Genomic DNA, 13,696 nt, shown 5'->3' with positions numbered 1-13,696 from the left:
CCAGGTGCTTGGCCTTCTGGACATCAGGGTCCTATAACATTCTGCCCATAGGACCTCTAGCCAGCTACAGTGGAGTGTAGAAGAGCCCAATCCAGTTGGGATCCTGGTGTCTAAACACACTGGGTCACAAATCCCTTTGACCAAAAGACACTGGGATTCCTCAAACTTGGATATGTCTGGCAGGTCCTAAACCTCTCAGACCAAAGTTTTCACAGTCACCTCAGGTAGCTACACACAAACCCATTGGGCTAAATCCTACAGGCTGTAGGATTTCATTGACCCTTGTGCCGAGCACCCACTTGGATACAAGTCCTGGGATGAGGACCCCAATTCCCTTGGAAGGGCAACAATCTTCGGCTTCTTGAGTCTCAGCCCATTATGTCCCTTTGTTTCCAAAACCCCTTTGGCTCTGGCACATAACCCCCCAGGCTGCTTGTTCCTAAATCCCTTCGGTTCCTAAAGCATATGGAGTCTTCACCCAAATATGGACTTGATGGATTCCAATTCACCCTCGGGCCAGAGCCTCCCTCCATTTCACCCAAAGACCTCAACACCTCCTAAAGGAGGTTCCCCAGCCCTTTCAGCCACAGGCATCCAAAACTTCCTCCTCTCTAAGATCCAAACCCCAAGGCTAAGAAGCGACACCTCCCAAAGGATCCAGGTGTCCCCTGCAGGCGTCAGCACAGAGCCTCTCGGCTGGGTCCTAGAGCCGCACGGCCAAGTCCTAGTGCAGCGCCGCAGGGTCCTAGGGCCCACCGCAGGAGCATTGCCCCTTTAAGGGAGGAGCTGCGCGGATGGGCGTGGCCGCAGCGCGCCTTCTCATTGGCAGGCGGGGCACCGCCCCTTGGCGCGGCGTGCGCGGAGCAGCGATGTGGCGCAGAGCTGCGGTGCGTGCGGTGCGGGGTACCGGGAGTTCCCGGGCCGCTTCGGGAGCGGCGGCAGCGCAGCTCCGGCGGTGGCTGGAGGGAGAGCTAGAGGGGATCCGCGGTGCCGGTACCTGGAAGAGCGAGAGAGTCATCGCCTCCCGCCAGGGCCCGCATCTCCGGCTTGCGGGTGGCGGAGCCGGTGCGTGCGGGACGGAGGGGGAGTGCCATGGGGCGTATGCCTGGTTCGATCCCTGTGCCTCGGTGTCTGTGTCTGCCCGCAGGGATCCTCAACTTCTGCGCCAACAACTACCTGGGGCTCTCCAGCCACCCGCAGGTGATCCGTGCCGCCGTGCAGGCCCTGGAGGAGTTCGGTGCTGGGCTCAGCTCTGTTCGCTTCATCTGTGGCACGCAGGTACTGGGCACCTCTTGGCTTTAAAGCCGCTTGCCGTGCTTTTAAGGCCGTGTTTCTGAGCACAATTAACCTCTCCCACACACGCTTTTCCTGGATAATAGGTGGTTATTTTCTGCTGTCAGCAGCAGGCAAGCAGTAACTTGCTCAGCCCAAGCAGTGATGCTTGCTTTGGTTGCTTCTGTCCTCTCTTTAGAGCATACACAAGGACCTGGAGGAGAAAATCGCACGCTTCCACCAGCGGGAGGATGCTATTCTCTATGCCAGCTGCTTCGATGCCAACGCTGGCATCTTTGAGGTTCGGAGAGCTTCAGTTATGCTGCATGAGGAGGAGGGGAGTGTGTAGCTGATGAAACGGCCCTCAGTAGATGATGGGGGGAGATGGGAAGTGGAAAATTTTGCAGCGGCAGCTGTAGTCAAAGGCACCTTTGTCCTTTGCACTGGCAAAGGCTGTCAGGTTTTGGATGAAGGGACACCTTGGAGTTCATAGAATCATAGAATCATACAGTAGGTGGGTTCGAAGGGTCTTTAAAGGCTCTCCAGTTCCAACCTCCTGCCACGTGCAGGATTGCCCACCAACCTAGGACCCCATCCAACCTGACTTTGAATGCCTCCATGGATGGGGCATCACTGCTTTGGGCAACTGTGCTAGTTTTTCTTTGCCCTCAAAGCTGATTTGATCTGTTTGGTATGGGCAGGCTCTGCTGACCCCGGAGGATGCAGTGCTGTCGGATGAGCTGAACCATGCCTCCATCATTGATGGGATCCGCCTCTGTAAGGCCAACAAGTACCGCTACAAGCATATGGACATGCATGACTTGGAGGCCAAGCTGCAGGACGCACAGGTACCAGCGCTGTGCTCCATCCCATGGTGCATCTGGGCAGCCCTGAAAGATCCACTCAACCCTTTCCCATCCCATAGAATCATAGGATCATCAAGATTGGAAAAGACCTCTCAGATCACCTACTTCGAATATCAGTCAATCCCCATCATGCCCACTAACCGTGTCCTTCAGTGCCACATAGGCAGTGTTCTGGAACACCTCCAGGGATGGTGACTGCACCACCTCCCTGGGCAGCCTGTGACACTGCAGCACCACTCCTTCTGAGAAGAAATTTTTGCTAATATCCAGCCTGAACCTCCCCTGGCGCAACTTGAGGCTGTTACCTCTCATCCTATTGCTGTTACTTGGGAGAAAAGGCCAACCCCCCACTTCTCTACGACCTCCTTTCATGTCATTGTAGAGAATGAGAGAGGCTCATACAGAGTCATAGAATGTCCCGGGTTGTGAAGGGACCTCAAGGGTCATGAATCTCCAACCCCCTGCCACATGCAGGGCCACCAACCTCCCCATTTCATACTAGACCAGGCTGCCCAGGGCCCCATCCAACCTGGCCTTGAACACCTCCAGGGACGGGGCATCCACAGCCTCTGTGGGCAGCCTGTTCCAGCACCTCGCCTCTCTCTCTGTAAAGAACTTCCCCCTGATATCCAAAATCTCCCCTCCCTCAACTTAAAACCATTTCCCCCTGTCCTGCAGTCATCAACCCTTTCAAAGAGTTGTTTCCCGTCCTGTTTATAGGCTCCCTTTAGGTACTGAAAGGCTGCCATGAGGTCACCCTACAGCCTTCTTTTCTCCAGGCTGAACAAGCCCAGCTCCCTCAGCCTGTATTCATAAGGAAGGTGCTCCAGTCCCCTGATCATCTTTGTGGCTCTCCTCTGGACCCTTTCCAACAACTCTCTATCTTTCTTGTACTGGAAGCTCCAGACCTGGACACAGTACTCCAGAAAGAACAGAGTAGAGTGGGACAATCACCTCCCTGTCCCTGCTGGCCACCCTCTCTGATGGAGCCCAGGATACCATTTGCTTTCTGAGGAGTCTCTGAAGTTGTAGAGTTGTAGCTGCGCCCTTTTTGGTCTTCAGGCAATGTGGGAAAGCATCCAGCTTCTGCAACTGATATCTTGTTTGCAGCTGTATCTTAGTTCGTTGTACCCACGCTGTACACACAGCAGGTGGGGCTAGGGCTGTATCTCAGCCTCCTTCACTGGTTCTAAAGTGATGTCCTTGTAGCATGTGGTTCTCTCCCACAGAAACACCGCCTACGCCTGGTGGCCACCGATGGTGCCTTCTCCATGGATGGTGACATCGCCCCCCTGCGGGAGATCTGCCAGCTGGCCCAGAAGTATGATGCCTTAGTCTTCATCGACGAGTGCCATGCCACGGGCTTCCTGGGTCCCAACGGCCGGTAAGGGGCTGCTTCACCCTTCACAGCTATTAGAGAACTCCCTTGGGTCTTGGGGGTTTTCTGTCATCACCTGGCACAGTTGTGAGTGTGCAATGTCTAGAGGGATTGAGAAGGGCTATTGAGTGATTCACACGAGTTATAACCTTGTGTTGTTGATGCTGTTGTCAAGAGAGCCAGTAGGGAGACGGAATGCCTGACCTGTCTTTTTGGGGTAGAGAATGCAAAGCAGGAGAGCATAGTGGACACATCCTGTTGGTTCCACCAGTATAGACCTTGATGTGGGCACTGTGGAGCTGTGTGCATGTAGGATAGTGTATTGGTGACGTGCAGAGCCAACCTCAAATAATGTTGGCTGCACTGTGTAGCTGTTTCTCCTGGTATATTCAAGATATGGCACATCAGAGGCAAGTCCTACATTCAAGAATCACTAGAGAGAGTGCACCACTGAGACTGTTCATAGAATCAGTAAGGTTGGAAATGATCACTAGGTTCATCAACTATCAGCCCATCCCCACCATGCCCACTGACCACGTCTCTCAGTGCCACATCCACATGATTCTGGAACACCTCCAGGGATGGTGACCCCACCAGCTCCCTGGGCAGCCTGTGCCACTGCAGCACCACTTTTTCAGAGGAGAAATTTTTCCTAAAATCCAACCTGAACCTCCCCTAGCACAACCTGAGGCCATTGCCTCTCATCCTAAAAACTTGTGGGAACTTCGTGCACTCTTCCAGCTGGAAGAGGCGATGAACCCCTTCCTGGGTCTTAGTCTCTCTGCAGGTGAGAGGAAAGGCCATGCTTGGACTGAAGGAGCACAGTGAAGTGTTTCTTCTTTACCAGAAGGGGGATGCCAGATACCTGGCTTCCCCTTGAGGAAAAAAGCAGCATCAGAGGTACATGCTGGTATGGTTGATGGTGTGACATTCCCTTTTCTGCAGGGGTACCGATGAGCTTCTGGGAGTGATGGACAAGGTCACCATTGTCAACTCTACCCTGGGAAAAGCTCTTGGAGGAGCTGCAGGTGAAGGCATTTCCATGTCTGTGGCCCTCCATGCCCTAAAGAGTTCCAGTGTATGCTCTCCTTTTCTTACTCATGCCACGAGGCTCAGTCTAAGACTCTGCCACGTGGCCAAGGGAGGTCGTGCTGAGTTGCTCTTGAGGTCAAAGTGGACACTCATGGTAAAAGACATCAGCTGTGATTTTTTTTTAGGTCTGATCTGTGATAAAATTTCTTCTGTAGAGAACAAGTTGCTCACTCTGAACAGGTCACCCTGGGACTACTGTGCCCATTTCCCTTTCCTCTCTCTGCAGGCGGGTACACAACAGGCCCCAAACCCCTCATCGATTTGCTCCGCCAGCGCTCCCGCCCCTACCTCTTCTCCAACAGCCTGCCCCCCGCCGTGGTGGGCTGTGCCTCCAAGGCCCTGGACTTGCTCATGGAGAGCAATGCCATCGCCCAATCCATGGCTGCCAAGACCCAACGGTGAGGGGCCACGCTTCTGCTCACCTCCTCCTCGTGTGCCTGTGTGCGTGTCAGAGGGGAGATTTAGAATCACAGCCAGCCCTCAGTGGCCTGGGTTTTACTCATCCCCTCATTTCACTTACCAGGTTCAGGAACAAGATGACGGCAGCCGGCTTCACCATCTCAGGAAAGGACCACCCCATCTGCCCCGTCATGCTGGGGGATGCCCGGCTGGCTGCGGTGATGGCTGAGGACATGCTGAGCAGAGGTGAGTGAGGCAGGGAGCCATGCACGATGGCATGTAACACTGAAAGCAGAGAGCCAGAAGCCTTTCTGTCACCCGTTGTCACCTCAGTTTTCCTTCCTGGCCAGCTCCAGCTCTCCATGCTTTTCCTCTCCAGGCATTTACGTCATTGGTTTCAGCTACCCTGTGGTCCCCAAGGGCAAAGCCCGCATCCGGGTCCAAATCTCAGCTGTGCATAGTGATGAGGACATCGACCGCTGTGTGGAAGCCTTCATTGAGGTGGGACAGAAACATGGAGCACTGCCGTGAGGGGCTGCCAGACTCATCCCCTAGTGCCCTTCTGCCCACCGAGACAAGTGCCTGTGCCTGGGAGGCCTGAGTGGCACGCTGCTCAACACAGGACCCTGAGACCCTGCAGTCTGCGGGAGTCTCTCTGGCTGTTGCACTGTGCTGGCAGCATCACCGGTAGCATTAAAGACTTCCTACAGTGCAGTGAGTAGTTGTATGGTTCTTGCATTCTCATCCAGGAGTTGCTACCACTTTCTGTCCTCTTGTGCTGTTAGGTGTCTGCTATGTAGCTTCAGTCAGGGCACTGAAGTGCTCCTCTCCCCTTCTGCAGGTGGAAATGTGCTGCTGCTGTGGTTATCTGTTTCCTCAGTGCCCATCCTGCAGGTTCCAAAATATGACCCCACAGTAATTCTCCACAAGGGCAGGAAAATTTCTCAGGGTTGTGCATCAGCCTTTGGCTACCCATGCCACCAGCAGCCAGTCTGTGAGAGAGCAAAGGCTTGCTTTCTTGGTGCTCTGGGCCAGCCATTATGCTCTGCCCACTGCCCTCACCGCAGAATCATTTGAGTTGGGCCGGACCCTTAAAGGCCATCTGGTTCAACTCCCCTGCAATGAACAGGGACACTTACAGCTAGGTGATGGCACTCAGAGCCCCTCCAGCCTGACCATGGGGCTCTTACCCTGGGATCTGGTTCTCACATGCCACAGCCCAGCAGCTGGGCTTTAAATTTGAGGCCATAAACAGAGCAGGTGACAGAAACCTGTAATTCCTCTCCATTGTGCACAATTTTCACACAGCAGAGAACACACAGACAGCTGACAGCTCTGGATTTGTTCCTCCAAGCTGTGCAGGAGTGGCGGTGATTTAGTGCTCATGCAGGCACACGTGGCTCCTGGGCATCTCAGCATGGCTTTATTTGAATCAAGATGTGCGTCCTTCTATCGTCCCTATGCTGATCTGAGTGTGATGCAGGTGTGACCGTATCTGACTCAAACCAGAGCAATGACTGTATGGCTGAAGGAGGCTGGTATGGAGACCAGGGTCCATCTGCAGAACAAGCTGCATTCAAGCTAGGCTCCACGGCCACTCAAAAGTAGGAGATGAGCTCCTGTTTTTAAATGTGACAGCATTGAGAGCTCAATGGAATGTTTGCTTGGACTCTCTCACTGCATCAAGGCCAAGCTCTGCAGCAGGCTGCACAGCACCAGGAGCCGCAGCGCCAGGAAGGCACATGAGTCAGGCTGGAAATGAATAGCACAGCCATCACCAACTGCAGGAGGTGTGGTAGTGCTTTATTCCTAGGCAAACCCTCCAGCTTGTATTTCTTCAACGTGTAGGGCTGGTTTGTGGCTCTTAATGACTTTTGGACCAGAAAGCAGAAGACTTTTTTTTTCTCAGTGGGACGCAAAGGTAAGTGCTGCCTCTCCAGGCTGTTTCCTAGAACAGATGGATCCACCCCTGTCTTGAGCTGCCACCCTCTGCACTACTGATACGGGGTGGCTGTGGGTCCCCCATCACTCCTGTTGTACATTAAGATATCAGACCACCCCATCCCATTCTCAGATGCACATGGACACTTCCAGCCCTGGATTCACCTCCACCCACCCTCACTGTGCCACCACAGCCCAGTCCCAAGCCTGCCCCTCTTCCAGCCCCCCATGGTGACCACCCTGAGGTTCAACCCACCTCTCCCTGTGGCTTTGTTGCACCTCAGCTCTGCTCCCACAGACATGTATGGTCACAGGCACGGGCTGATGGTTGGACTCGATGATCTCAGTGGTCTTTCCAATCCGAATGATTCTATGATTCTCAGACCTGCACCACCCCATCTCAAACCAAGCCCCACAGGGATCCACATGCAGCCAAATCCACCCCACATCCTTCTCCGCAATCAAACACCCAAAAGAGGCCTGCTTGGCTTTCAGCCCTTTATTTCCCCACCCTCTCAGCGACAGGAGCACTTGCAGGCCACCACCACAGGATAGGGGATCTGCCGCCAGGCGCAGTGCAGGGAGCCGGGGGGCCGTGCAGCCCAGCAGTGCCAGGCCAGCAGCTTGAGGTGAGCGAGCTGGGCCGGGTGACAGGCCATGCCTGGGGGCCACGAGCAGGCGGGAGGGCCGGTCCCACAGGCGGTGTGCCGCACCCAGCGGGGCCAGAAGACGGGCCCCAGGTCCACCCATGTGGAGGTGAGACGGCACGAGGCTCTCTCCACCAGCCAGCGCCGCAGGGGCCGCGCCATGTCAGCGGGCAGCTCGGGGGGCAGCTCCAGCCCCTCCGCCTCCTTCCACAGCTTGCGGCGGTGCCGCCCGCCACCCTCCACCAGCTCCCGGCTCATGGTTTCCAGATCCTCCTTGGCGCTGAGGTTGCGGCCTAGCGGCTCTTCCGATGACATCCAGAAGGGGTTAAAGGCCGGGCCCAGCAGCCGACGCAGTCGGCCGGGCCGCAGGTGGCGAGGCTTGGGAGCGTAGCGGTAGTCCTCGGGGGAGAGCGAGAGGCTGTAGGGTCGCACTGGTGCCGAGGGACGGCGGCGCAGCAGATGGGCAGTAGGGTCAGAGGTGCTGAACGGCATTGGCAGTGGCGTCTGAGTGTCTTCCAGGGCGGTGGCACGCAGTGGCAGTGGCAGCAGGCAGAGGAATAGCAGGAGGCAGCAGCGGGGGCCCTGCATGGCGAGCGGTGCTGTGGGATGTGGCAGGCGGCCACGTGCCTGGGGTTATCGACACGTCCCCAGCGTGGCCTTCCCCTTTTCCTTGGTTGTGGGTGATGATACCCGTCTGCCCGCCCGCCCGCCTGCACGGGGATGCTTTGCTCCCTGCTGATATCAGGCGGTGGCGGAGCCTCCCACCACAGCGAGGTGTGAGATGGGGCAGCAGGACCCCACTTCTGCCTCTTTTTTCCCCCACATACCTCCACCTGTGCTGCCCCTGGGAGAACAGGCTGCCATGCAGGGGAAGAATCCAGTGCCTCCTCCTCCTCCTCTCCATCCTGCCCCATGGCTGTGTTTGATGATGCGCCCAGGACCTTCCCAGAAAAGGGAAGCTAGCTTTTGGGTCTTGCTGAAACCATCCCCAGCACAGCAATGTGTCCAAGCCCAGGAGGGTGGCTGGGCAGGCGTGGAAGGGCTGTTGTTTCTTGTGAGTGGCATGGTTGTTTCTTATCTGGACAGCCAGAGCACACACTGTCCCAGGTAGTGATAACAAAGCTGGGTGTCTGGAGGTGCCCTCACTGGACAGCCTGTCCTCCCTCTCCAGGGAGGGAAATGCCGGTGAGAGGTCAGATCTGCTCTAGACAGAGAACAAAGCTGCTTCAACCTCCATCCCCAGGTCTGAGATCAATCTGCCCTGTGCCACAGCACTTTTTGCCTTGCTGCTAGGAATTAATTAACAGCTAAAAATAGCAACTATTTGCTCATTCTCCACAGGACTTAGACCCATATCCCAAGGATGAGGTAGGGGTCTGACAGGCTGAGACATACATGTTCCCTGGAAATGTAGGGAAACACATCCCAGAACATAGAGGTGGCGGATCTGTGGGATCCTGCCCACTTCCATCCTCCCATTCTCACTGTCCCCTCTTGGTGGAAGCAGCTGAACCCACAGGAAGGCTGGGAAGAGAGGAGTTAACTCCAAACCCAACCTCAGGGAGAGGGGAAAAAAATAATACAGAGAGAGATCAATGGATCAGCAGCTAGAGCAGAGGGAGGGAAAAGGAGGGGAGAGGGAGAGAGAACGTGCAAGGAGCTGCAGGAGAGAGCTGAGTGTGAGAGCGGAAAGAGGGAGCAGGGGGACAGGGGGATGCAGCAGAGTGTCAGGCATTGCTGACAGCACTGCTAGAAGAAACTGTCAGTGTCCCACATCCTGCTGATGAAGGTCTGCCTCCTCCTCACTGCTGTTGCCCAGGCTTTTCTGGAGGTCTACCCAGAGCAAGCGGAGAAGCTACAGGCTTTTCCTTGCAAAGGTGAGTGCCAGTTTTCCAAGCCTCGGGATGAGCCCAGAGCTGCCCCAGCCCACGTGCAAGGGGTATGCCCAGAGGAAGACTACAGTCTTCTGCTTGGGCAATAAGGTCCCACAGGACCAGGACAGAGGAGCTGGGAACAGAGGGGAGTGCAGAGCAGAGATGAGTTTTCAGTGCTGTATAGAATGTGCTAGGAAGAAGTGGTATGAGCAGAGAGAGAGGGCAGTGTGGGGTGAAAGAGCTTGCATGACCCAGAAAGAGTTAATTGCATGTCAACTGTTGCTAGATAACCGTGCCTTTCCATCTTGACTGCTGCTCAATGAAGGACAATTTGTTCTAATGAAAGAACAATAAGCAGAAGGCTCGTTAGGAGATATGGTGTTTGTGCTCCTTGTCTGTGTGAGGTGGTACACAGTACTGGAAGAAGTTTAGCCACAAATCACAGCACCCTGCTCCTTGAGTTTGTGGGATATATCACTCCTTTGTTATGACTATTGTGCTGTATTTTGGGCAGCTCCAAGATCTGCCCCCCCCCCCCTTCTCTCATGTCACAGGGAGAGATGAAGAGCTGCACAAAGAACAGAGATCAACTGCAGAATGTGAGTACTGATAGTGACCAGGGACAAGATAGGACCCAACAGCCAAATTCCCCTTGCCTGCACCATCCATAGGGTTAACAAAACCCCAAACCCACAGACCAAACACATCCCACCTGCTTTTCTCAGAGATCCTTTGAACTCTGAATTGAAAACACATTAAATATGATAGAGTACAGTGCAGATTCTTTTCTCCACTTCCCACACTGCCAATTTAGCCACCACCATCCAGCCCATTACCTCCTATCAGCATCAGGATTACTGTCCTTAGTCACAGGTCCTCTGTGTAAAACAGCTGCTGCAAGAAGAAAGAGGAGCAGTCACTTGTGGGGTGGAGATGGCACGCTTGTGAGCATGGCATAGTGCTTCTGCTGTGGAGTTCCTTCTTCTGGAGGTGTCTCAGCCCCATGTTCAGGGTGGCCATCCCTCTCAATCCCTCCTTCCCTATGTTCTTGCAGCCCTGGCTGAGCCCAGTGGAGCATCAGCTGGGATGAAGACTTGAGATCCCAGGGTTTAGCAGCATACTGTATGTAGGAGTAATGCAGGAGAGGCCAAGCGGTGGAGCAGGAGGTCTTCCAAGAGGGCTGGGAGGTCAGAAGACACTGTGGTGGGGATGTGAATCTGGACTGTCTCTCTATGCACAGGGTCCCACTGTCGGAGAGGGAGAGATGCCAGGGGGCTGGAATGCCTCCTCTGACAGCCCGGAACTGCCAGCTGCAGGGATCATCGTGCCTGTCATCTTCTCCCTCATCTTTCTTCTGGGCACTGTGGGGAACGGACTGGTGCTGGCTGTGCTGCTGAGGAACGGCCAAGTGAAGTACAACACCACCAATCTCTTCATCCTCAACCTGGCCGTGGCAGACCTCTGTTTCATCATTTGCTGTGTCCCCTTCCAAGCCACCATTTACACCCTGGATGGGTGGCTCTTTGGGGCCTTTGCCTGCAAGGCTGTGCATTTCCTGATCTACCTCACCATGTATGCCAGCAGCTTCACCCTGGCTACAGTCTCCATTGACAGGCAAGTGTCCCCTGTACATTGAGTCCCTCAGCTCAGGGACAATGTGTTTGCCACCCTTGAGCTAAGAGGTAAGAAAAAGTCCAGTCTCCACCCTATTGGGTGCCCTGTAGGGAGCAGGTTGGGTCATCCCAGTGACAGCAGGGATGCCAGGACCAGCAGATTGATCTTTCCACTGTTACTCCTTACCTCCCATACATTCTCCCAGCTCCCAGCCAAGCTCTTGGTCTAGTTACCTGTCCTTTCTCTTCCTTACTTGAGCAGAAGGGTTGTAGGCAGCCAAGAATGCCAAAGCCCCAGGAAAGCAATGCACCAGGGGACAAACAGGTAGCTCTTTGTGTCCTATTTCGGCCCTCCTCCCTGACTCAAGATGCACGTTGCTTACCCTTCCTGAGCTAGCACAGCAATGTGGGCAGCAGAGATCCCAGATCCCATGTTGGGATGACCCCATTCTCACCATAATCCTCTTTCCTAAGAGGTGAGGAAGGGGAGAGATTGGTGGCTGTGTGGGAATGGGTGCACAGATGGCAGCTTCATGGGACAGGAGGGCAATGAGACCCAATCTCATCCACATCATGTTTGGTCTCTCCTTCCCTTCCCCACCAGGTACCTGGCCATTCGCTATCCACTGAAGTCCCGGGATCTCCGCACTACCCAAAATGCAGGAGTGGCCATTGTAGTGATTTGGTTGCTATCACTACTCTTTGCAGGGCCTTACCTCAGTTACTACCAGATTGTCCATTACCATGGGGTGCCCATCTGCGTCCCTGTCTGGGAGGACCAACGCCGAAAGATTCTGGACATCCTTACGTTTGTAGTTGGATACCTCTTACCTGTGACTGTAGTGAGCCTGGCATATGCCAGGACCATCAAGTTCCTGTGGACCTCTGTAGACCCTATAGAGAGGATCTCAGAGTCCCGAAAGGCCAAGCGTAAGGTCACCAAGATGATCGTGGCTGTGGCCATCCTGTTCTGCCTCTGCTGGCTTCCACACCATCTGGTTATCCTGTGCTTCTGGTTTGGCCACTTCCCTTTCAACCGAGCCACTTATGCCTGCCGCCTGGCTTCCCACTGCCTTTCGTATGCTAATTCCTGCCTCAACCCTATTGTCTATGCGCTGGTTTCCAAGCATTTCCGAAAGCGTTTCAAGCAGGTCTTCACCTGCCTGTTCTTCCAGAACAAGAACAGGAAGAAGAGAACTGGAAATAAAGTTCATATGGTCGCTGTGGGCAAAGGTTTCACTAACAGCACTGGAGGCTTCTATGGAGGCAACACTGAGCTGATTCAGATCGCAAAGGAGAACAATAGGAAGAGGGACACTGAAGGCGCCAGACATGCCAGAGCATGGACTCACCAGCTACAAGAAGTTCAGAAGGAGCTGGTGGAGGAGGAAATCTTGGTAACAGCTGGCCATCCCCTAGCCAAGAACACTCCAAGAAGGCCTCAAGAGTGTCTGGCTGCTGATTGCAAATGAGCAAATGCATCTCGGAATGGCACAATCCACCACATCAATGTAGAGCACAGGGACGTGTTAATGTGATGACATTTCTCATGGTCTGGGGGCAGTCCAAGTCCACCTCCCCTTCTGTGGCTCCTGCATCCAGATCAAAGAGGGCCATTGCACTTTACCGCGCTGAGTCTGCACCAACAGCTTGGTTGTACAACCTCTGCAGAACTCACTGGTCATACCTCAGTGATATCACCCTGCCACAGCAGGTGAACAACTGAAAGGCTGTTGCGCCCTCCCTGTGTACCCATGGCTTCTCTGCAGCTCAAAAGGGAAAGGACCATCAGTCTGGTCTCTTCCCCTGGGCCCAGCCCTTCCAGAAAGTACTTAATGGAAGAGGTTTCCTTGCGCTCTGCCCTGCTTAGCCTCTGATCTTGCAAGCAGATACTGCAGGACACTGTCCACTTCCTTGTGCTGCTTGCAGTTCTGAAATATTTCTTGGCAGTTATCCTCAGTTCTTCCCAAGCAACCCTCACAAATCCTCCTCCCACCATGTTGTTCCATCTGATTAATCTCTGCTTTATTTCTGTTCGCCTTTTGGAAATTCCTGAAGGACCGCTGCCTCTTCTTTGTTCTTTATGTAGAGTTTCATCCCTTCCTTCAGGGGTTGTTGCTCTCTGAGCGGTGATGTAACTCGGCAGTATTAGCCCTGTTTGTGTGCTTTACCGACTTAGCAAGATATTATTTTCCATGAAATGAAAATCATGATTGCACTTGTGTGCACTTGGCTCAATCTTAAATCCTCTCTGTTCTTTTCTGTGTGGTGGGGAGAGCTTCCAGGAAGGGGCAATGCCACCACCACCACTCAAAGGGCTGGAACATCCTCTGCAGCATTCCTCACTGCAGGATTGCTGTGGGTCTGATGTGCTCCTGGGAGCACAGTTTCCCATTTGCTGTTCCTCGTTGCCCTCCTTGTCTCGAACAGCTGTAGAAGAGCCTTTGGTTGCAATAGCTGCTGAATGACCCCCTGTAGTAGAGTGGAGTGTCTTTCCAAACCTGACCATGGGAAAAATGGGAATTGCTTTGGGGATGGGGGAGGGCAAGAAATAAGGTTCACAGAGGGTGCTGGAATTTCTCCCTTTCCTAACCTGAATAAAGCCCAGCAATTT

General features: G+C 54.2%; 3 protein-coding genes across 4 annotated transcripts; 2 read left to right on the top strand and 1 right to left on the bottom strand.

Annotated features, from left to right (window-relative positions):
- Positions 1 to 842: 842 nt before the first annotated feature.
- Positions 843 to 5,721, top strand: GCAT (glycine C-acetyltransferase). Its single transcript, XM_048946553.1, has 9 exons — positions 843 to 1,065; positions 1,148 to 1,278; positions 1,472 to 1,573; positions 1,974 to 2,120; positions 3,368 to 3,522; positions 4,462 to 4,544; positions 4,835 to 5,006; positions 5,132 to 5,253; positions 5,387 to 5,721. Exons 1-9 carry the CDS (start codon positions 870 to 872, stop codon positions 5,536 to 5,538), a joined length of 1,260 nt encoding a protein of 419 aa, XP_048802510.1. The 5' UTR covers positions 843 to 869; the 3' UTR covers positions 5,539 to 5,721.
- Positions 5,722 to 5,808: 87 nt separating this feature from the next.
- LOC125696420 (noggin-1-like) lies at positions 5,809 to 9,205 on the bottom strand. The gene is made up of 2 exons (XM_048952022.1): positions 8,423 to 9,205; positions 5,809 to 8,177 (listed from the first exon to the last, which is right to left on the bottom strand). Exons 1-2 carry the CDS (start codon positions 8,507 to 8,509, stop codon positions 7,464 to 7,466), a joined length of 801 nt encoding a protein of 266 aa, XP_048807979.1. The 5' UTR covers positions 8,510 to 9,205; the 3' UTR covers positions 5,809 to 7,463.
- A 115-nt stretch (positions 9,206 to 9,320) lies between these two features.
- Positions 9,321 to 13,696, top strand: GALR3 (galanin receptor 3). Of its 2 annotated transcripts, XM_048952006.1 has the most exons (3): positions 9,321 to 9,472; positions 10,710 to 11,083; positions 11,687 to 13,696. In XM_048952006.1, the coding sequence occupies exons 2-3, from the start codon at positions 10,734 to 10,736 to the stop codon at positions 12,552 to 12,554; spliced, it is 1,218 nt and encodes a 405-aa protein (XP_048807963.1). In that variant the 5' UTR covers positions 9,321 to 9,472; positions 10,710 to 10,733; the 3' UTR covers positions 12,555 to 13,696. The 2 variants fall into 2 exon arrangements, with proteins under 2 accessions (XP_048807963.1, XP_048807953.1); XM_048951996.1 differs by having other exon boundaries at positions 9,321 to 11,083.

Source organism: Lagopus muta, chromosome 1, assembly GCF_023343835.1.
Source record: "Lagopus muta isolate bLagMut1 chromosome 1, bLagMut1 primary, whole genome shotgun sequence".
In the NCBI taxonomy this organism is placed as follows: Eukaryota; Metazoa; Chordata; class Aves; order Galliformes; family Phasianidae; genus Lagopus; species Lagopus muta.
This window is presented reverse-complemented; position numbering and strand designations above follow the sequence as displayed.

What these genes read in the sequence shown, in the direction of transcription:
- LOC125696420 (XM_048952022.1), bottom strand. Translation starts at nt 8,509, where the DNA reads ATGGGGCAGGATGGAGAGGAGGAGGAGGAGGCACTGGATTCTTCCCCT. An exon ending in CAGGGGCAGCACAGGTGGAG is followed by an intron (nt 8,178 to 8,422) that starts GTATGTGGGGGA and finishes CTCGCCATGCAG; the next exon opens with GGCCCCCGCTGCTGCCTCCT.
- GCAT (XM_048946553.1), top strand. Translation starts at nt 870, where the DNA reads ATGTGGCGCAGAGCTGCGGTGCGTGCGGTGCGGGGTACCGGGAGTTCC. An exon ending in CCAACGCTGGCATCTTTGAG is followed by an intron (nt 1,574 to 1,973) that starts GTTCGGAGAGCT and finishes TGGTATGGGCAG; the next exon opens with GCTCTGCTGACCCCGGAGGA. An exon ending in ATGGCTGCCAAGACCCAACG is followed by an intron (nt 5,007 to 5,131) that starts GTGAGGGGCCAC and finishes TTCACTTACCAG; the next exon opens with GTTCAGGAACAAGATGACGG.
- GALR3 (XM_048951996.1), top strand. Translation starts at nt 10,605, where the DNA reads ATGCAGGAGAGGCCAAGCGGTGGAGCAGGAGGTCTTCCAAGAGGGCTG. An exon ending in GCTACAGTCTCCATTGACAG is followed by an intron (nt 11,084 to 11,686) that starts GCAAGTGTCCCC and finishes CTTCCCCACCAG; the next exon opens with GTACCTGGCCATTCGCTATC.